This window comes from Lissotriton vulgaris, chromosome 6, assembly GCF_964263255.1.
Source record: "Lissotriton vulgaris chromosome 6, aLisVul1.2, whole genome shotgun sequence".
Lineage (NCBI taxonomy): Eukaryota > Metazoa > Chordata > Amphibia > Caudata > Salamandridae > Lissotriton > Lissotriton vulgaris.
Window position 1 is genome coordinate 596,093,840 of NC_141694.1, and position 23,267 is coordinate 596,117,106.

The 23,267-nt window shown below is 44.1% G+C and overlaps 1 protein-coding gene across 3 annotated transcripts in view; it reads right to left on the bottom strand.

The window, feature by feature from the left end:
• Nucleotides 1-215: 215 nt before the first annotated feature.
• The window catches only part of LOC147707763 (trypsin I-P1-like), a 173,710-nt gene continuing 150,658 nt past the window's right edge, over nucleotides 216-23,267 (bottom strand). For all 3 annotated transcript variants that reach the window (XM_086926616.1, XM_086926614.1, XM_086926615.1), the window contains one exon: nucleotides 216-388. In XM_086926616.1, the coding sequence (XP_086782742.1) occupies nucleotides 239-388 (150 nt within the window). In that variant the 3' untranslated portion in view covers nucleotides 216-238. The remainder of the gene's footprint in view (nucleotides 389-23,267) is intronic.

The following is a 23,267-nucleotide window of genomic DNA, read 5'->3' on the forward strand; positions in this document are numbered from 1 at the left end:
CTTTTAGAGCTGACACAAGCAACCATGCTATAAGTGTCTGAGGCAAATTATGACTTCATGGGAGTATGAAACACATGTGAATGCCTCATTACTGACTGTGCCACCTGATTTATCACATGCTAATTTATGTACATAAGATTTGGACACTATATAGTGCACATGTATGTTTTAAAAATGAGTATAATATTTCTTTGTTTCAGGAAACTCTTTTTAACATTGCCTATACACTTTCAATGCATTAATTATCAGACATGGTTTGATTGATCCAGGCATTGTAGTTGCAGACTCTGGTGTAAACACCCGGGTAGCCTGCCCGTGCGCATCCTTTACCAAAAGAGACAACACCCTGAAGCTGTCCGTTGCACTCCAGAGGACCTCCCGAATCACCCTACAATGAAAAAAGAAAGACTGTGTTTGAGAAATGTAATCTCTAATTGTCATGCCTAAACTGGGCCTCAGGCTATATTGTTACATTAGGAATTTTTCAACAAGGTATTAAATGTTTTTCAAATGATTTTTCGAAAATGCAATAATTTGTTGTATAAAATGCAGCAAAGCTTTCTTCTCTGTTTAGTTCATTATGGACTCTGGCATATCTTCAAATGTAATATTTTGTACAAAGAATTAATGGCAGGCATACTCGGGCACTAGCACTACAACATAGGTTACATGAGGATGTGGCATAACAACCAGAGCTTGCATCTTTGGAACTGGGAAAACGAGCTTGAGTCTCATTCTCGAAATTCTGCCATAATGCCACATTGCGTAATCACACGCTGTTCATGGCAACATTTTACAGCGAGCGCATGAGAATGTCAGAAATGGCTAAAACTTGAGAGACTGTGTTTGCCATGCATTTCTTTACCATGAAATGCATCCTTACATGTTACATCGATGCAAGGACACATTTTGCACTAAAATATAGCACAAACAGCCTGATTCATGATCGGGCCGTTTTGCGAGGCTCAAATAGCGAATCATAAGGAATCGCTATTTGAGACTCGCAAAACGGTAATCATGTAGGAATCGCAATATTAATTGCGATTCCCACTGATTCCTTATTTGCGATTAGCTAATTGCTAATCGCAAATAAGGAATAACTCCCCATGCATTCCTATGGGCCAAAAGGCCCATAGGAATGCATGGGGAGTATTCCTTATTTGCGATTAGCAATTTGCTACTCGCAAATAAGATAGCGATTTAAAGGGTGCCAGGGGTGTCCAAAGGACACCCTGTAGCACCCCTTAAATGCAAATTGAAACAGGTGTTGCGCACACACATGTCCAAAGGACATGTGTGTGTGCAACATGCAACTTAGAAAAATGCTTTTAAAAGCATTTTTCTAAGTTTTTGCTATTTACCGAGAGGTCTGACCTCTCGGTAAATAGCGGCCCAAAATTGCATTTTCGCAATTTTCAAATGCTTCATGAATTGCATTTAAGGAATCTCAAATAGAGATTCCTTAAATGTAATTCCTCGCAATTTAGCGATTTAGCAATTACCGATTTTTGCATTTGGGATGCTGAATCCCAAATGCAAAAATCGCACTCGCAAAGGGCCGGATTCTCAGAATCCGGCCCTTTGCGAGCCGATTTAGCCTTCATGAATAAGGTTGTTTGGGCCAGATGTAGGAGCCGAAATACCGGTCGGTAACGGCCGATTTCGGCCGTTACCGACCGGTATTTAGTAATTGGCATGTAGGGGCCCTATTTTACCGAATCGGTAAATTTACCAAATCGGTAAAATACCGAATCGGTATTTTTACCGATTCGGTAACTTCCTGATGTAGGTGGGACTCTTCTGAGTCCCATAGGCCTTACAGATTCGGTATTTTACCACCCAATCCAATTGGGTGGTAAAATACCAAATCCAGGTGTGCATGCACATGTGTGCATGCACACCTATGCCATGTGACAGACAAACATGCCCTTAGGGCATGTCTGTGTGCGACATGGCACACATGCCAGTACTTGGGGTGCAAGAGGGTGTCAAAGTGACACCCACTGCACCCTTGCTGGAATCGGTATTTACAATACCGATTCTTACAGAATCGGTAATTGGATTTTACCTACATCTCCCCCCTTCTATTTTACCGATTCATAAATACCGAATCGGTAAAATTCGGTATTTATGACTCGGTAAAATATACTTACTTACATCTGGCCCTAAATGATGGATTCGCATTTCACGTAGTTAAGCCTAATTTCACCCAATTAGGCCTAAATTTGCAAAATTACACAATTGGAAATTTTGCGCACCTTTCAGCCTGTATCACAAGCACCTCATTTATCAATTGGAAGAGTTGAAGCTGGGGGACCATATTGCTATGCCCTTGATGATTTTATTATCTTTCAATGAATGCATTCAAAATTGTATTAAGTACCAGTAACGGCCCGTGGAGGGAGTTCCATGGGGCGGTGGGGCAGGACGGGGGAGGGGCAGGGTGGGGGGTAGTAAACTCTGGCTCACGGCTGACCGGAGTAATGTACATAAATAAAAAAATAAAACAAATTTCATTGAGCGCACTGAAACGCATTCGGCGTTTCAGCGCGCGCAATGAAATTCGTGCAATGAAATTCACCCCACAGTGTAATAAGGAAAATTAAATTGATAATAACTGAATGATTGAATGACTAATTTATTGCTTGGTTACTCAAAACCATTACATTAAAAGCAAGGTACAAAAGAACGCGACATTTCTTAAAGGGATAAACATTTTAAAAGAAAATCTGTGCAGTTAAAATCTGAGGGGCTAACGGTCCATAGTCTTTCAGTCCAACATAGGTTTTTTTATTGTTTTTTTTTAGCTTAGCCGATGGCTGTGTGTGCTCTAGTTGAGCTAATCGAATGGCACATGGTGTTATGTCACCTCGGCGCAGATGCTTATCTGGTCGCTTAGCAGGGAGTGGATATCAGCTTCATGCGGGTCTGTTGGACGAATTTACCAAACATAGCCATCTGCTTCACTATGTTCAGTGTGTAAAGTAGATGGACTGCCTCCTTTGCAGTTAGCGTACCCAGTAGTAACAAGATGGGCCTAAGATAAAGTCTGCGAGCTAAGCGTAGGGCCGGGCAGCAAAATAGGAGATGGGCCAAAGACTCACGTTTATTTTTGCAGAGCCGGCACTCTATGATCGCCGTTCTTGTCGACTCCGGGGTGTGTAATTCTTTGAGGGGAAGGGGGTGTAGTCTGGATGCTAAAATCCTGTGTAAGGCTTCTCGACCCACGGCCTGCGTGAGGTGAAGTTTAGGGTTTTGCTCTCCGTGTGGGCGGCTTTGGGACTCGTGGAAGCCTCTTTATGCCAGCGATTCCAAGTCCAAGGTGCGAGAGCAGAGACGGACTTGCTTTTTTAATATTCTTTTGATGGCAGAGTACTTGATTGTCTTGGGGTCCCAGTTCTCTAGTGCTAGTTTCAGAAGGTCTGGTGCCCCAGCGAGGGTGGCTGACCAAGGGTTGCCAGGTTCCAAGAAGATACTTTTTAAAACTGCCTTCATTGTATTCTCTTGTGCCGCTGTTGTGAGATAGAAATATTTACTCAGAGAAGCCATCTCTTCCAGTTTTTGTTGGTTCAAATTTAATTCTAATTGCACTAGAGTGTTCCTGGTGCAGGCAGGTAGATGGAATAGCTTTTTATGTGCAGTGCAGTGGATTTTTTCTAGGTCTTTAGCTAGTTTTCCTGGAAACACCTGTCGTGCGTAATTAAGGGATGGCATTAATTTTGCCCTCAAAACTCTTTGGATGGCCATTGTTGTGGGGCTATGTAGAGTGGCGTGTAGCTTGCAGAGGGCGTAAGTGATGCTTTTCCCTTTGGTTTGAATATTGTGAAGATTGACTCCTGGGCGGCCTGTTTCCCTAAACCAGACTCCCAAGTAGTTATAATACTGTGTGCAGTCCAAAGTCAGCTGGCCGAGCCTCCATTTTGCTAGTTTTTTTTGGGGGGTGATGCCCGAAAATTACTGTTTTAGATTTGGAAGGGTTGGCCACCAGCTTATTTTAAACATTGTAAGTTGCCAGAGCCGTGAGTGCTTTTTGTAAGCCTATTTTGGTGGGATCTAGGAGTACCAGATTGTCAGCGTATTGCATTAGTTGGTTCTTAATCCCCCCAATCCTTGGTGTTGCTAAAGTGGCTCCAGTCAAAGCTTGGCCCTTGTCTGCTGTGTATAATTTGAACAGCAACGGGGCTAAGACGCACCCTTGCTTTAGGCCGCGGTCCGTTTCGATTTTCTCTGTGGCAGAATCGCACAAGAGTTTAATTCTGACCCACGTTCTTAGATACAGTGATTGAATTGCTTTTGATAGAGCTGGGTTAATGTTCAAGCGTGCAAGCTTCTGCCAGAGGGTGGAACGATCAACACCATCGAACGCTGCAGAGTAGTCAATAAAGCAAGCGAAGAGAGGGAGGCTTTTGCAAGACACTGCTTGATGGACTAGATATGAGAGGGCAGTTATGTTGTGCACCGTTGATGCCCCGGTTCCAAACCCTGTGTGGAAGAAGGGCAAAAGGCTTTCAGTGCTGACCCAGCTTGATAGTTCCGCCAGAAGGGTACTTGCATAGGTCTTGCCCTCGATGTCCAACAAGGCAATCATGCGGTAATTTTTTAAGTTGGATTTTGGCCCTTTCTTGTGTATTGGGTGCAGGAGCGACCCTCTCCAGGAGTCTGGAACAGCTCCCAAGAACTGACATTCTGTATATAGCTGGGTCAAATTTTCTGTCCAGAAGTCTGTGTCCGCCCTGAAGAGGGAGCCAGGCAAGCCATTAGGGCCCGGTTCCCCATTATGTCTAATTCTTTTTAGGGTTGTACAAATGAAGATTTTTCCTGGGGGAGCGTCGTCATCCAATGTTTCCGATGTGTGAGCGGTGATGTCTAGTTCTTCACTCGCGTTAAGGCCTTTATTTGAGGAAGGTCTACTTCGGTCTTCTTTGTACAGTATTTTTACATGGCCGACCCAGGTGCGTGCATGGAGAGAGTTCTCTCTGTGATTGTCTCCTTGAGTTAGGATGTTTAGGTATCTCCAAAACTCTTGGGATTTGCAGGGTCTTAGCAGGTCAAAGATCTTCAGCCATTTTGCCTTGATAAATTCGCGTTTTGCGGCCCAGACCTTTTTCGAGTGACTTTTTGTAGCTTCTTTAAATAGCCTTTTGGCCGATGCTGTGCCAGTTTTCCAGTAAGCTCTGCGTTTGGCGTTTAGTTGTTTGGCGCTCTCTTTAATTGCTGAGATAATTCTAAAAGTATGTGGTGGATGTCATGGGATTATGCTTATTGTATCTCCTCGGAACAGTGAGGCTAGTTTCCCGGCGGATCCATCCCATTCTTCTATAGCGCCCCTGTTATTTGCGCTAAGTGGCCAGCCTGGCCATGATTTTTTCCATTTTTCAAACTTATTGGTTGGCGCTGGCCCCCATTTAATTCTTCTTGGTAGTTTGTGCAGGTCTTCTCCATTATATGCCACAATGCAGCTTGACGTGTGGCGTGTGTCTGACGTGAGGTTCAATGTAGTTGTTAAGGCGGCATGGTCACTTTCATTTCGCGGGTGCACTGTGTAATTTTACATTAAATTTTGTATTTTTTCGCTTAGTATGATATAGTCTATTCTCGTTTGATTGTTGTATTATTATTATTATTATTATTATGTTTCTTATATAGCGCCTGAATCAACCCCCGAAGGGGTATCTCTGCGCTTGCCTTGGGAACCCGTCCTGGCTTTTCCCTGTGAGATAGCCCCTACAGGGCATCCCCAAGGTGAAAGCCAGGCATCCCGCCGCGGGGGGGCCGTTGTGGAGATTAAGCAAGCTTAATGCCCAGAGTTGCAGAGTGTGAACCCATGATTAGGTCAGGCACCGAAGCGAGAATTATCGAGTCCATGGACATTTGAGCTCAAGACCCTGCCGCGTCGGGAATTGAACCCTGGTCCCGGGTCTGACCTCACCTTCAGGGTCTGCCTGCTCTAACCAGTGAGCCACACTTCTCCAAAGAGCCCCTGGCTTGATCCTTGCAAACAGAGAGTGTGCTGTTGACAGGTTGTAAGTCTGTATTAGGGCATTGTAAGCGTCTGTGGCCCCGGAATGGTTGCTTTGTGTTGCAGTGACCCCTATATTGTGTGTGTTGAGGTCCCCAAGGATGATGGATTCCATTGACGCAAACTGTAAGAGCAGAGATTCTATCTGGCTTATCAGCAGGGTCAGTTTATCCTTGGCGCCTGGCCCATGAGAGTTGTAGTAGACATTAATTAAGAGTATTGTAAGTGGGCCGTTGGTCGTGGAGAGACCTTTCACAATGCCTGCCAGAAACATGTTTGATGTGGTTTTTATTTCTGTAAAATGAATTTTCAGCGAGTGCTTGATGTAAATGGATATCCCTCCTGAGGGTCTTCCAAATATATTGTCTTTGATGGCTGGTTTGCAATATAATGCGTACCCTCTTATTGATAATGGTTTTGTTGCCCATGTTTCTTGGGTCCAAATTAAGTCGGCTCCTTCCAAGAATGCCAATGCCGCTCGGTTTTGCACGAGCTTTGTAATCCCTGCGACGTTCCAAGTGATGATGTTCAATCTACGAATGCTGAGCGTCGGGTTACTGTGCTGTGCTAAACCATTTTTCGGCCGGTGCTGAGCGATCTCCTTGCTTACAGAGGAGAGGTGGGGGGTAGTAAACTCTGGCTCACTGCTGACCGGAGTAATGTACATAAATAAAAAAATAAAACGAATTTCATTGAGCGCACTGGAACGCATTTGGCTTTTCAAGCGCGCGCAATGAAATTCATGCAATGAAATTCACCCAACTGTGTAAAAAAGAAAACTAAAATGATAACTGTTATCATTTAAGTTCTCCTGCCTGCTCGGGTGCAGGGCGGGCGGAGTGGGCCAGGCTGTCCAGTGCAGGGGGAAGGGGAGGAGTGTAAAGCACACTCTAAAATGCACATAATGATTGACCCGATCCAAGAGGGCCAGTCAAACCATCAAGCGTACTTTGCATCTTCACCACCAGGATGCATTACACAGCCTAATGAGGATAAGTGCAAAGCCTTCAAGCCCCTGTCTAAGCGCCAAACCACAGTGCTCAGATCAATCACAACGCTGCTTAATGCAGTGTTGTGATTGGACAGGGGATTCTGGGAGGCTGGGAGCTTCCTGTTGCAGTGTAGAGGAGACGGAGCAGATGTGTTTTTGTATCCCTCCCCTCCACTCTGTTCACCTGACCACACTACTCACACTTAGTAGAGGCCACTACTGGTGAAGAGTTAAATCCTCATACAGTGAAAAAGTGTCTCACTGATTTAAATGCTCACCACTGGCATCCGTTATCACCTGCAGATCACAAATTCAAATCCTGGCAGAGTCAGCTCAGTCTTCTCTCCTTTTGAGTTGCTTAAATGAGGGCTGCTTAATTGAGCTAAAACACTTGCTTACAGTGCTTCAAAATATTGAAAATATGTCAAGAAGCACTTCATTAAAGAGGGATCTCAAACCTTGCTTTAATAGAAGTGAAGCAAAACAAATCAGTCCAGAATCATGTCAAAGCAATTTTTCTGCAAGCCAGATGTTTGCTAAGTGATTATTTTTTTACTTTGGAAAACACACATTTCTTTTTTTAGTCAGATAGGAGCACAATCAACACATTGTGAAGGTAGCTACCATGAAATGTAGATGACATTCTTGGGTATGCTCTGGTTCTACATTTGCAGCTTCTTAGCACAATGACTTCTATTTAGTTATTGGAAAAGCAAACAGGCACATACTGACCTCCAGACAAAAATACGCCTCTTTGGAAAACAATACTCCTTCGAACAAGAACCTAAGGGCAATTTTATCATATAGTTGCTATTAAAACGAATGCTGGTTTAAAACGCATAGCAGCATTGATTTAAAAAAAAACAGCTTGGCTCGGCCAGCTGCTGCTCTGGTCTGTTTATTCCACTGGAAACTGGAAGATTAAGACACTCCTATCAGTGAGGCTTGGAAAGAGTTTTGGAGATACTGTAGCACTGAGGTTGATATTACCGACCTGATGGGATACTTAATATTACACAGCACCCTTATATAATAAAAGCTGCGTGCCCTCCAAAATCCTATAGTTTATCAAAGTTTTTACAATTCAAACATGCTTACACACGCTGCTCACGAGCACACACGTACAAGAAAAAACAGAGCTGCAGGAATAGCACATAAGCACTCAAGTCAAAAGATACCAGTATTTAGGCGCCGCTGCATTGGAGGAAACCAATGACAACATTTTTAAAGGACAAACGAAGTGTGGGCTGTAAGCCCACAAAGTATATACAACATGCCTCAAAGAGACAGCACATGTGCTGCCTAGGCTCAACCTAAAAATGAACCTGCACGATGTGAGCGATGGTGTAATCAGCTGTGCATCGTCCGCTGCTGTCTCACATGAGGAATTGTCCTTTTCTGTACTCTGGATGAAACCACATGGTTTTGTTATGCTTAGTACTCATATTGATTTGTCATTATTTACTTGATTGTATTTTTTACTAAAGGTACAGTCCTCAGTTTGTTCAATCATGCTGTTTGCAGAGCAAAAAAGTAGTAAAACTCTGAAACTTCTCTTCAGACCCTGATTCAATCTTCTGCAGAGTCCCCAAGGATCACGCCTAGCTACAACTATTTTTAATCTGTACATGGAACTATTGACAGATGTAATACCTGATAGACCAGAATATATTTTATTTCACATACACCACAAAACAAAAAGTGATGATAAATGGTTTTCAGAGATTCAGCTGTTGCCTTTACGACCATTACCACTTATTTCAGATCTCATGGAATCTAGTTAGACTTACACTCGCTATTTCCTCACATATTAAGCACACTGTAAGATCCCCAAAAGCCACCCATTTCCCTGACAAAATTGAGGGCCTCATTTAAAACATTTTTGCACAGGGCAGTGCCAAAAGACAAAAGGCCATGAATGCACTGTATCTATGAGATATGGTACATTACTGTCCTCTTTCACTGCACAGGCACACAAATGGCTGCCTTGTGCCAATGCAGGCACCCTTGCACCATGATGCAAGGGTGTCTGAGTTGTTAAATGTTTTTGTGCAGCAAGGGACACCTTCCAGCACAAAAACAATCAATGGAGGCATTTTCCTCTTTCTATCTGTGCTGCAAGATGCAGAGGAATGCATTGCTGAAATTATTGGTTTTGTTCAGGAAGGTGTCCCTTGCTGCACAAAAACAATTAACTGAGGTGTTTTCCTCTTCCTATCTGTGGTTCAAGATGCAGCAGACATAGAAAGAGGAAAACTCGGGGCGGAATAAAGTTATTTCTCTTCGTTACGCCAACCCCTAGGGAAGTGCATGGTTTAGATGCACTCCGAGACTTACGCTATGTTGTAAATTTGGGAATGTGTCAAAATACCCACCGCAGAACGACGGCATGCCTCCCTGACCTGATGCAGTGTGAGGCAACAGAGCAACTTGCGCTGTATTGTCTTACACTATATCTATGAGGCCATGAGAAGCCAAGCAGGGTGGCTCTGAATGAACTCATAGATATGGGTCTGCCCACTGTGCTACCGGAGCGTCAAAAGTGGCACTCTGGTGGTGCACAGGGCTTGTTAAAAAGCTACCTAATCCTCTTCTCCAAACCAAAGACTTTAGTCTGATCATCTATTTACTTCCCATTTCACAACTGGATTATTGCAACTCCACTCTAATTAGTATCAAATGTTTTCCTTGGTTTCACTTAATTACCTCTAATGGCAGACTAGTTTTCAGTATAGAGAAACTCGATCACATCATTCCAATCTATTGTGATCTACAGAGGTTTCCTGGAGAAGCCAGAATTTGAAGCCATCAACTAACAAAACCCACACTACCTATTTTCCTTCTTATAAATATCTGAAGGCTGTAAAACCTCAGGAGCAGGAAGGTTTTGGAATTGACTTCAGAAGACACCAATTATTGGCCCAATTTTTCACTTTGGAAATATGTACCTGAAAACCTCCACTAAAGAACGTACAAACAAATTTCTCTCTTGGGCCAACCCTTCTTCGCTGCATCCTTCATGTCTACCTTTCTCCCTCTTCTTTCTTTCAACATTTTCTACATGCATCCTCTCTGAGTGACTGGTTTGTATTAATGTGTCTATTGTTTTTCCAACTTTCATTGTAAGGAAATTTATATTCTCCAATGTTGTTTTGCTTGTAAAGCGCACTGAAACCTTGCTTTTGTCAATCATGCTATATAACAAATGTGAAATAAATTAACAAAATATTTTTATATTTTATTATAGCATCATCCCGGCTCACGTCCATCAGAACACTTTAGAACAGCGGTTTAGAGTTACCAGAGTACAGCAATTAACAGAGGAACATGTATATATACATTGAATATTTGCAGATACAACATTTTATTTACAAACATCTATAGAGAGGGAAATATGCATTTGAGAGGAAGGAGCAAGAGCCGTTACATGAAAGGTTGTTGTGAGATGGATTACACCATGGAGAATGTGAAGCCTATCAATGGTCAGGTAGAGATTATTAGACAGGGAAAAGGGAGTGGAGCTGTGTAAGACTTTGTAAGTGATCCTAACTGTCTCATAAGGTGTGTGAGCTTCAGAGGGAGCCATTGAAACATTATTAAGACAGGAATTATGTGATAAAATATCTTGCTTCGAGTGTAAACTGCTGCATGTAAAACGTCCCTAGAGGTGCAAGATGCACTCATGGTAAGCCGGTGAGATGAGATGTTCTGAAATCAAGTCTTGAAAGGACAAGGGATTGGACTATAGGCTTGATACCTTGTTCTTGGATGACCAACTTATTAGTATCCAACCGAACACTTTTCGGTCACATTTCTATACTATACAATGGGAGCATGTATTCCAGCCGCGAACTGGCCAGAATGCATGCTCCCATACAATAGGAGGTGCAGTTCCTCCCTGTGCCCCCGTGGCAGAAACCTCAAGGTGCCTGCCACGCGGTACAGGGATCAACAGGGCGCACCATAGGTACCCCCTCAGCCTCCAACCAGAGGCAGTGCACCCAAGGGGCTCTGCTGGTGGCCCCCAAAGTCAAGGTCCGACTGCCTTTCTGTGTCGGGTAGGCTGGCATGGAAAGGCTGCCAAAACCCAACATCGTAATCCCAAAGACGGAAAGAGCCACCCTTGGGATTACTGGCTGCATTCCGACTGGCGGGCAGGCTCTCCAAACCCGTCGGAAGTCAGTCAAAATGACAGTTTGCATTCCTTTCCGACCGCCTCCTTTTTAATGAGGCGGTCAAAATGGAATCCGACTGGCATATTACAATGCGGTCAGAGAGGCGCCGACTGCCATGTAATTGGCCTCTTAGTCTTTTGTCAAAAGCGAAGCCCAGTGATTATGTACTACCAGTGATAACAGGATCCTAGGATCCTGACACTGGTTACTTAACATCCCACATGCAGACACTGACTCATGGGCACCAAGTCATGTTTCAGGGCTGGATACACCATTAGCCTGAGAAGATACAGCATCTAGCAGACATAAACTCAGAGGTGGCTCCTCCGCTAAGGCGGAGGAGCGTCGTCCCACTGCTTTTCAGCAGTGCAAGAAAAGAAATATAAAAAGATATTAACACAATGTTATTATCATTTTATTTTTCGGTGTGAGCCAGGTTGGGCTGAGCTGAAGGAGCAGGGGGAGGAGGAAGTATGTACACTTAAGTCTTGGGCTGGCCAAACCGTCATGAGCACTTAGCATGTTCTCCACCCGCCTGTATTGCACAGCCTGGGTGGAGAACATGTACATGCCTCTCAAGCCCCGTCTGAGCACCAAACTAGACTGCTCAGACCAATCACGATGATGCTGTCATGCTGGTAACATCAGCGTTGTGATTGGCTTAGGTGAGCCTCTATGCTTCTTGCTTCCGAGAGTCAGGAAGAGAAGTAGAGGAGAGACAATGGAGAAGACACGGTGGCTGTGAAGAGGTGTTATATATATTTTTTCAACTTACACTGCTGCTGACCATCTTGATTTTGTACTGAGTGCTAATAAAGGTTGGTAAATGTCTACACCAAAAAGATGCTAAAATCATTGACCTTATAAACATCTTTATAGTCTATGAATGCAAGGCATGCACAAATCATCCCATTCTCTGATAAAGACAAGCTCCCCTACATTTCTAAGCTTAATAGTATCTCTCAGCATTCATTCACATCCAGACTCATTATGAAAACCTCTGTGAACACATTGGTTCACCGTTTCTCGCTGACCTGGAGTGTTGCTGACGGCCGGGCTTGGCTCAGCTGTGTTTCCCTGGCCGGGCTTGGCTCCGCCGATCCCCTGTTCCTCGGTGTGGTGCTTGTGGGCCGGGCATAGCTCCGCTCGTGGTCTGGCTGGGCTTGGCTCCGCCGGGCCTCGTTGCACCACAATTCCCAGCAGCCTCATTGCGGCAAGGACGCTGCTGACGCGAACAGGAAGCGCCTGGAGGCGCATAAAGGCTCCCTTGGTGTCGAGTCCGGGGGAAGCCGTTTCTCGCTGACCTGGAGTTTTGCTGACGGCCGGGCTTGGCTCCGCTGTGTTTCCCCGGCCGGGCTTGGCTCCGCCGATCCCCTGTTCCTCGGTGTGGTGCTTGTGGGCAGGGCATAGCTCAGCTCGTGGTCTGGCCGGGCTTGGCTCCGCCGGGCCTCGTTGCACCACAATTCCCAGCAGCCACATTGCGGCAAGGACGCCGCTGACGCGAACAGGAAGCGCCTGGAGGCGCATAAAGGCTCCTTTGGTTCCTCGCCCCGCGGGACGCGCGCGGGCGCGCCCGGGAGAAGCCCGGGACAAGGGCGGGGCCGTCTGCGGCCGTCAGAGGCCAGAAGAGGCCGGGCTGGGCCACGGACTTTGGCCCTTCTCTCCCGGATTCTACAAAAACTGTACGATAATATAACTCGCTCTTTTTTAATTGTTTTTTGTTTCTTGGTCCTTATCATCGATATCGAACTATAATACCCTCCTGGGTGAGACATTATCGCTCTAGAACACTTGTGCCTATTACCTGAGGTTCCTCTAAAAATGTCGAAATTTAGATCTGCAAAACCATCGACAGTGAACGATACAAGGACCATGGATAATTATCTTGTGAAGGTGGTTAGTAAGATTAACAAAGAAAGGCGACTCTCACTAAACAGGGTAAGCCCAATTTATTTATTTATTTATTTATTTATGGGCTTGTAACGCGCCGGCATCACACCCGAAGGTGTATCTCCGCGTGGTGCTGTGAAGAACAGGACGGACAGCGCTCCAACTAGAATAGAGTTGTCTTTAGGAGTTTCCTAAAAGCTAGATGGCTAGGGCACTCTCTAAGGGAAAGGGGGAGATTGTTCCATAGGCGCGGGCCCAAAATTGAAAGGGCACGACCTCCCTGTCTGGTCTTGTGATGTCTAGGAACCTGGAGTAATAGTTGGTTGCTGGACCTGAGATTGCGGCAGGGGCGGTGGTATACAAATTTCTCGGCCAAATAGTGTGGGCCGAGGTTGTAGAGACTCTTGTGTACCACACAGCAAATCTTGAATTCCACCCGTTTACGGATGGGAAGCCAGTGGAGGGCCTTAAGAAGGGGCTTCACCTACAAGGCCGAGTTCGCCCTCAACTCCTACAGTTCTGGCAGATAGCTTCTCGGAGGACCCTATTGTTACCGACACTAATGCCGCATCCATTGCAGTGTCACAGGAAGAGCGGGAAGACATAACCAACCCTACCCTGAGTCTGACCCCGACGCCCTCTCCAAGGCCTTCTCCAGTACAATCGCCTGTTCGAAGAGTTGTGCGGGCATGTAGGAAGGCTCCTGTCAAATGGGTGGTGGGCCGGAAGTCAAAAAAGACAGGGACCACATCAACTAGTTCTGGAAGTGCTTCAGAATCCACAAATAATGCTGAGTTGAATAATTTGCTCCCTGCCCACATTGAGCTCTTGGCAAGTATCATCGAGTCAAAAATAGACCTCATGATTAGACCCCTTGTGGTAAAGTTAGACCAGGTTACCCAAGAGGTTTCTAGACTAGGGGGCCTGCTAGATTTACACATATCCCGGACTAACACACATTTGAGTCCCCCCACTGGCAACAATGCAATAGGGATTGCGGGCACTGCTAGTATAGGGGGAAATGGGCCAATGGTCACCGTACAAAACCCACCAGTCACTCTGCCACAGAAGGCCCCATCCCCCCACCCACCATCATTGCCAGCCCCAGTAGTACATCCATCCCCACCAAACACCGGTAGCCAGAATACTACAGCTGGGGGGACAAGGGATGGAGAAGTATGCCTAAGAGAAGAAATACAGTAAACCTCCCACCGGAGTGTGTCCTATACACAGTGATATTAACAAATGTCCCTGAGGTTGATTCTTGTCTTTCTGATTCCAGTCTAGAAACCCATGCCGCTTTAAAAAACAAAACACTAGCATGGCTAAACAGGAATTGTGGTTTTCCGTTTGCTTTTTCAAATGACATAATTTCCACCCGAAGAGTCAGCTGGATTGGCAATGCTAGAAAGAACACTAGAGGGGACTGCATTATTGTAAATTTTAAGCATCCCCAACATGTTGCAACAGTCCTCCTTAGAGCAGCCTCCTTACCCATAGTGGATAATTCCGTATGTGCTAGGCCTCTTGGGTTTTTCTACAAGGGAAACAACAGTTACAACGCAACTGTTACAACGGACTACTTTTACAACGCAACCACTACAACGCAGGTTCCTTTACAACGCATGCCTTTACAACGGATGACATTACATAGCAGATGCAATCACAATGCATGCCATTACAATGTCAGTATAGGTAAGTTAATCTTTTTAATACATTTATTTAATTTGGGTTTGGGGGTACAGGGGTATTTTTAGGGTTAAGGGCTAGGTTTGGGTTATGGGGTACAGGGGTATTTTTAGGGTTAAGGGCTAGGTTTGGGTTTTGGGGTACAGGGTTTTTTTTAGAGTTAAGGGATAGGTTTGGGTTATGGGGTACAGGGGTATTTTTAGGGTTCAGGGCTAGGTTTGGGTTTTGGGGTACAGGGGTATTTTTAGGGTTCAGGGCTAGGTTTGGGTTATAGGGTACAGGGGTATTTTTAGGGTTCAGGGCTAGGTTTGGGTTATGGGGTACAGGGGTATTTATAGGGTTCAGGGCTAGGATTGGGTTTTGGGGTACAGGGGTATTTTTAGGGTTCAGGGCTAGGTTTGGGTTATGGGGTACAGGGGTATTTTTAGGGTTCAGGGCTAGGTTTGGGTTTTGGGGTACAGGGGTATTTTTAGGGTTCAGGGCTAGGTTTGGGTTATGGGGTACAGGGGTATTTTTAGGGTTCAGGGCTAGGTTTCGGTTTTGGGGTACAGGGGTATTTTTAGGGTTCAGGGCTAGGTTTGGGTTTTGGGGTACAGGGGTATTTTTAGGGTTCAGGGCTAGGTTTGGGTTTTGGGGTACAGGGGTATTTTTAGGGTTCAGGGCTAGGTTTGGGTTTTGGGGTACAGGGGTATTTTTAGGGTTCAGGGCTAGGTTTGGGTTTTGAGATACAGGGGTATTTTTAGGGATTAGAGATAGGTTTTGGGTACAGGGGTATTTTAAGGGTTGAGTTTTTTAAAAAACTACTTTAAATAAATTAAATTAATTAAAATGTATTAATTACATTTTTTTTAAAAAGATATACTTACCTATACTTACGTTGTAATGGCATGCATTGTAATAGCATCTGCTATGTAATGACATGCTTTGTAAAGGCATACGTTGTAAAGGATCCTGCGTTGTAAAAGTCGCGTTGTAATGGTATGCGATGTAAAAGTATGCATTTTAACGTCATACATCCTTTCTACAACCATCTGGATAACACCCAACGTCCACCACCCCATCAGCATAAGCATCCAGTTAACGGGTATAGAAGGGCTGTTGCCGGTTGTGTTCCAAATGTTTATCAACATCAAAATAATGGGGATCCCTATTGTTACCAGCTGGCTAGTACGTATAACCAATTTGATCAAGCCCTACCACTATTTAACCGCTACACCCCTTTATCCTCACTGGAGGAAAATGATTGACTGCCTATTGAACCTAGGAGTACAGCTCAGCTCCCCACACCCTCCTTTAAAATTGTAACATGGAACATTGCTGGTATTAAGACCAAAGCTGGAAATGTTGAGTGGCTTAATACATTAAAAACTTTTGATATTATTGCTTTACAAGAGACATGGGACCAAGCCAATAGCTTCTCTTTGGACAGCTACAGTCACTTTTGCATTCCTGCAACTAGTAGTGCTGCAGGCAGAGCCAAGGGCGGATTACTAACTTTATTTAAACTAGATGTAAAAGGCAAACTAACACAGTGTAACTCAGGTTGTGATAATTGTCGAATTGTCGAACTTTCTACCCAGGATAAGGCCAAGATCCTATTTGTAAATTTTTATAATTCAAATGCAAATGAGTGTACCGGTCATAATTTGGATGTACTGGACAAATTCTTGTCAGCCTACAGTGTAAATGCAAATACTTTTGAAATAATATTTTTTGGGGATTTTAACATCCACCCCTGCACCCTACCATGTATTAGTTGTGATGAAGAGGGTCCGCCCCTCCTCATTTATCCATCTGGAACACACTAGGAGGGGGCAGTATTTAGAAAACTTCGTCGCCAGATGGAATCTATATGAGTCAGGTTGCGGGGATGGTAAAAGTAGGTCCCCTACTTTTAAGGGTAAAGATGATGGCACTATTATTGATTATATCTTTATGTCTTCTTTTTTGTTGTGTAAGGTTTTTTACTACAACACAGAGGTTTCGGTTTTTAGTGATCATAACCCTGTTTTATTGGAATCAAAGTATTCAGATCTACTCTCATTAAAAACGGTGACACATAGAGGGGGACTAAATGTGTCCTTTAAAGATCAGAGGCGAAGGTTAAAATGGACAAAAATAGTTCCTAAAACATTCCTGCAAGAGGTATTGTTTAAGGTAGAGGATGAAGTGGTAATATGCCTAGCAAATCGGACACAAAATAAAGATGTCATCCCGGCGTTTGATAACATTTGTATAGAAATTAATCATAGCCTTCAGGCTGGTTCAAGTCAGAAGCCGCTTCAAGGTGAAAGGTGGTTTGACAGAAATTGCTCCAAAGCTCATGGAGACTTACTTAAAGCCCTGAAAGCTAAGCCAAAAAACCGTGTAGATATAGCTAGTTTAAGGGGCATGTATAAAAAAGCTATCCTAGAGAGAAAAAAGGAGCTGAAAGATGTAGCTTGGGCCCAACTACTCGACCCAGAAACCTTAAAAAATAGTGGTTTACTTTGGAAAATTATAAATCAGCCATTATTTTCGGGTGAGGAGAATTCCCCTCTTGAGGCAAACATTCCAGACAAGGGTTGGATCCAACATTTTAGTAAAATATATTCAGAAACTAGCAATGATCTGCAAATTGAGGTCACAATTCATAACGTCGAGGGCACTGCTGTAACCTTTGAGGCTGCAGAAGTGGAAAGGGCAATAGACCTGACCCTGAAAACCAAGGCGCCAGGCCCTGATGGGGTTCCGGCGGATGTTTTTAAATGTGCCCCAAAATTCTGGTCTAAAATCTTATGTAATGTTTTCAATGCTGTAACCCATGACAACATCCCGACCTCGTGGAAAAAATCTATCATCATTCCGGTCTATAAAAAGGGTAACAGGCAAGACCCCTCCTGTTATAGACCCATCTCACTGATTAATTCATCTGTGAAAATACTGGGTCGGGTTATTTTATCCTAATTGAATGAATGGGTGAATGAGAAAGGGGTCCTATCAAATGTCCAGTATGGATTAAGACCAAAGAGGAGCACGTTAGACCAAGGTCTTAATTTGCACCTATTAGTGGATAAATATACCAGGGCCAAGGAGGGGTCCATGTACCTGGGGTTCATGGACCTCTCGTCAGCCTTTGACCTTGTTAACCGATCAAAATTGTGGCAAATCCTACTTGACATGGGTCTGGACAGGGCTTTAGTAAATCTTCTGGCGGATTTACACTCTGGCCTTCTAGCCTCCATCAGGGTTACCTCGGACGGTCGCTGCACTAGTCACTTTAACTCCGAAAGGGATGTTAGGCAGGGGTGTATCCTGGCACCCCTCCTATTTACCATCTACATAAATGCCCAGCGTTAAAAGAGGCATCCCTTGACATTCCGCGTATAGGAGAACTTGGAATCCCAGTTCTCCTGTACGCGGATGATGCCTTCTTGCTTTCGCAGACCGGAGTTGGTCTACAACGTCTTCTGGATGTATTTGAAGACTTTATGGGTTCCCTGGACCTCAAGGTAAACGTTAAGAAGTCTCAAATCATGATAATGGGTAGGAGTATAAAGAATAAGAACCTAAAAACTTTACCTGTGGCAAAAATGAACTTTGTAGAGTAGCCACTTTCCCATATTTGGGGATCACTTTTGACGAGAAAGGGAACTGGGGACCACAGTTAAAAAACAGAAACATCTCCCTTGCAAGAACATCTTTCGCCCTATAGGGCTTCTCGAAAAAATTGGGGGCAAGGCCAATAGCAACTTTAATAAAAATCTATAAAGCAAAATGCCCTGCGGTGGCCACACATGGTAGTTCAATCTTGCGATACTGTTCCCCGGACAGTATACAGACTACAGAGAATAAATTCTTAAGAGCTGTCCTCTCTGTGCCACAGTCTACTACTCCACCATATACAATCCACACTGAACTTGGAGTAGGTTTTATTACAGACATGATAAAAATGGCCCCTCTATTAGCATGGCTGAAGGTCTGGTTGAACCAAGAAATCCCCCTTAATCATATCATTCTAAAAGACTGCTTACAACTAGATAGATCTAACAAAATGTTGTGGTTAGCATACATTAAAGACAGTTTTTCTAAGTTAGGGAGACCAGAGCTTTTTTCCTCCCCGGAGTCTATAACTTCAAAAGACATTGCTTCGATTAAGGGTACAATGGGAGAAATGCTAAGCCTGGAGAGGGAACAAATGGAATTAAAAAAACCTACAGTGAGGGCTAACATCATTATGAGTACCCAAGTAGGCCCTGAATTGTATTTAACTATAGTGAATCAACCATATCACCGGTTCCTTTTAACTCGATTTCATTTTAACTTGATCCACTTGAACCTTGGTCATTTTCCAACTTGGAGTACCCCTGAAAACGCAATGCCGTGTTCTTGTGACAATTTTTCCACCCAGAATACAATGCATTTTCTGATGTTCTTTGGTCACTACACGGCCATTAGGGCGAAATATCTGATCCCTATTCTAAAGGAGGCAGGGTTTATTCAAGTAAAGCTAGCACTTCTGTTCTTACAGTTACTGCAGACCCCTAGGATTATGTTTCATGTTGCCAGTTTTCTAGTGGGAGCTGTCAGGATCAAGAATAGGAAGAGGACTAATAACCCCTATAATGTCGTTTTATAGTGGATGAAAGCAATGTACTATGTTTACATTACGGGAATGTTTACTGATCGAGAATGAAATGTGGGAATTTATAATGTATGTTACTTTGTATTCCTATTTAACTGACCTCTTTTTTAATGTATTTTAAAAATGTATTTTTAAAGGCTAAATATGTTTAAATACTTTTGTAAATACTTTGACTGTGTAAATCAATTGTGATTTTATCTTGTATAAATTATGTATTTTAGAACATGTAAATTTTGTATAGTGCTATTGTCTTTTCAGGATATTGATTTATCGAAATAAAGTATTTTGACTGACTGACTGACACATTGGTTAATTATTTAAAGTTCCAAGTTCTACCACAGCAGGGAGACATTGATGAGTGAATATTGAATATTGAGTAGCGCAGCATGCTTTTCAGTAGCAGATGTGCTTGTGTATAGTCCTCACTACTCCATTTAGAGGAATAATCACCTCAGCTTTGTGTTCTGTATTATATGAACACTATTAGTACAATTTAGAAAATTGCTGGGTATTATCTCACATTACTAGGAACTATCATTAAGGAGCTCACACTGCAAAGCATAGCTTGAGGATAATCTCACCATCAAAGGACTTGTGTTCTAATGGAAAAAGAGCTCACACTCACAGGGCCCTACTGGCTTTGTCAGTGGAGTAATGGAAAATGATGGAGCCCTCTGAAGAATATGACTAGGACCCCCTGAGTCTCTCATATCTCTCAGTTATCCATTGGCCTTGGTCTGAAAGGCTCAGTTGGCTCCAGAGTCTCAGGACCCCTGAGTCTATGGGCTTTCACAGACAATCAGTGGGCCTCTATTCAGCCCAAAGCCAATGAATGTTTAGGGCCCCCCTGAAGCGTTAGGGCTCTGTTTGTGCCAGAGGGCCCACAGGGGCCTGCTTTAAGCCCCTGGGGTTTATACTAGTAGGGTACGGCTATTAGGGAGCACTCACAGTCAGACATTTCTGGAGAGATCACACACTGCCAGTGTTCTGCCGAGAGGGCGATTTCACCGACTGCTCAGGGGGAGCTCAAACTGTTTGTGCCTGCATGGACATCAGCCCACAACACCGGGGCCCAGTTGGGAGGGATCTTATACTGACAGTCCATTTGTTGTGACCTGGATATTTGCATACCGAGGTGGGAGTGTGAGGACATTCATACACATCTATATGCCTTACAGTGGGCAGGAGATTGCACAAGGCATTTTCAGATCTTTACTTTTGTGCAGTTTCACTGATCGGTCTTATCCTTGAGACAACATTTGACTTAAGTGTGTTTGAGTTTGTGTGAGTATGATTGATGCTGCTCTGATCATGTGACATCAGCTTCCTAGGCAGGTGAGGGAGGTTGTCTTACAATATTCAGGATAGAGCATATGTTTCTTTACTGAGTGAGGCATATGGTAGATGGTTGGGGTATCAAAAAGAAGTACAGGGTCTTTCTGTCTTCTCCAGTACTTTGAAATGGACACTCAATCTATGAAAGATGCCCAAATAAGGTTCGCTTAAAATATCAGCAATATGAATTCCACATCATGTTACTGATGTAGAGGAAAGATGAGTGTGTACTCCAAAGAAGATCTCGAGAGTTTTTCAGAATTAATATCCGTTCCTAGGAATTGTAGTACAAAGGACCTCTGTTGTGTGGGCCATGCAACCAAGAGAGAGCTGTAGTTGCTGAGTGCCTGCACCCTTTGCTACTGTGCATCAGCGTGATTTGTCCCATGGGCCGCCGCAGCTAAGAGAGAGCTGTGGCTGCTGAGTGACCACACCCTTAGATACTGTGCATCATTGTGATTTGTCTCGTGGGCTGCGGCAAGAGAGAGAGCTGTAGCCTCTGAGTGCCCACACCCTTTGCTACTTTGCATCATCGTGATTTGTCCCGTGGACCACAGGAGCTAAGAGAGAGCTGTGGCCGCTGAGCGCCCTCACCTTTGGCAACTTTTCCTCCTTGGGATTTGTCCTGTGGGCTGCCACAGCTGAGAGAAAAATGCTGCTGTTATGTGCCGGCACCTTGTTCATCCTTGTTGAGGATTGTCGCTATCGTCTCATGGGCCGCCACAGCTAAGAGAGAGCAGCTGCCATTGTGAGCCCACCACGGAGCTGCACGACGAGAGTCATCGCCACCACCAGCGCGGGCCGCCGCAGCCACGTGCTGCTGCCGCTGAGCACCTGCCTCTCCCCGAGTGCCCGAATCATCGTGGGTGCACACTGAGGATGTCAGCCTCTAAGACTAGTGGTCGCTGGGAGTCCACCTGTCACAGTCTCCGCTTCTTCAAAAAGCTGCGTGCTGTAACCCCTTTCAACAACAAGTATCTGGTGCGCATCAGGTCGTGTAGTTGTTGAAATGCTTTGAGAGTTTTGAGTTAAACTGTTAGATAAAGGTATTATTTTCTATACTTACCTGAGTTGTGTCCTTTTGTGGTGTCATTACTGCCTTATTGTACGTGGTCATAAACGCTTCACACACTGCCTCTGAGATAAGCCTAACTGGTCATGCTACGTTACCACAGGGTTGAGCAGGGGTTGTCGAAGGGGGTGGCCCACTTTCCCCTACTTAGGAAGAAGGGTCCCTATTCGGACATTGGCACCAGCCATTGCCAACTAGAGACCCCCATTTCTAACAGGCACCAACAAACATTGTTGCTCTGGGCGCCACCAGCACTGAAGCCAGCCCTGGGCATGTTCACGCCCATGTAAATACATACAGAATTCCAATTCAAAAAGAGGTGTGATAATTCAATTTGAGACTTTCCCTGATGAAAGCAGAATCAAGTACAATTTAGGATTTCTTATTCTGACTTAACACATTCCAAGCTTAAAATCAAGAATATAAAATATCACAAAACATTTTTTTTATCCGAACTGTGACATTTTGCTCCTCATTCTTAAATTAACCAGCTAGCCCATCTAATCAAAATACCACTATTGATAACAGCTTCTGTCTAGGCAGTTGATGCTGCTCTCATTCCATCTGTGAATTTACAATAATGAAATTACGACTTGCCTAATTAATTAAAATAACAATCTAGTTTGAAATTTAAAAAAACGACATATAGGCATTTGGTGCAGAAAATGAAATCACAGAGGCTTCAAAGTCCTTTTATTATAGGAGAAAGTATCTAGTTAATCATGCTCTTTTCAAATGTTAAAACATGGCCAAGTATAATTCATAGTTAATACTAAATTAGGGTTTCTTTTAATTATATAAAGTGTTTTCTGATCTTACGCAAATTATTAAACATGTATGCAGTAGTAGTGTATAATTTCTATTAAATTAACTCAACATTTGAAAAAATTGCACACTGAAATTATAGCTTGCTCGGAAGAAGCTTCATTTGAACATGTAGATACCAACAGAACGAGCTGTGAAATAGAGAAGCTCAGAATGTAACCTGATATGGTTTTAGTTGCTTGTAAAATGTTATTTTAAACAAGCGCACTATTCATGAACCGACTTAAAGACTCTTTTATTTACTGTATGAATATACTGCACACACATTTCAAAATGCAGTGCCACACTATGGTGCCGATTATGATCGCGGATAATCCGCATCCTCCGGGCCTGCGGAAGCCACCGCCAGCCCGGAGGATGCGGATTAACCACTGCGGACTGGAAAAAGACCCCCCGTCAGATTAGGATGGTGGGGGATAATTTTTCCGTCAGCGGCTTTTCCGCCGCAGTCGCCTTCCGACCGTGGCGGAAAAGCTCTAACATGGCTGGCGGTGTCTATCAGACACCGCCAGGCATATTAGGATGGCGGCAGTCCTAAGCCTTTCCACGGCAGCATTTCCGCAGTGGAAAGGCATATAGTCTTTTCTTTGGGGGCCCGTTGCGGGCCCCCAGGGGTGAAGGGGGGGTGGGAGGTGCACATGGGGGGT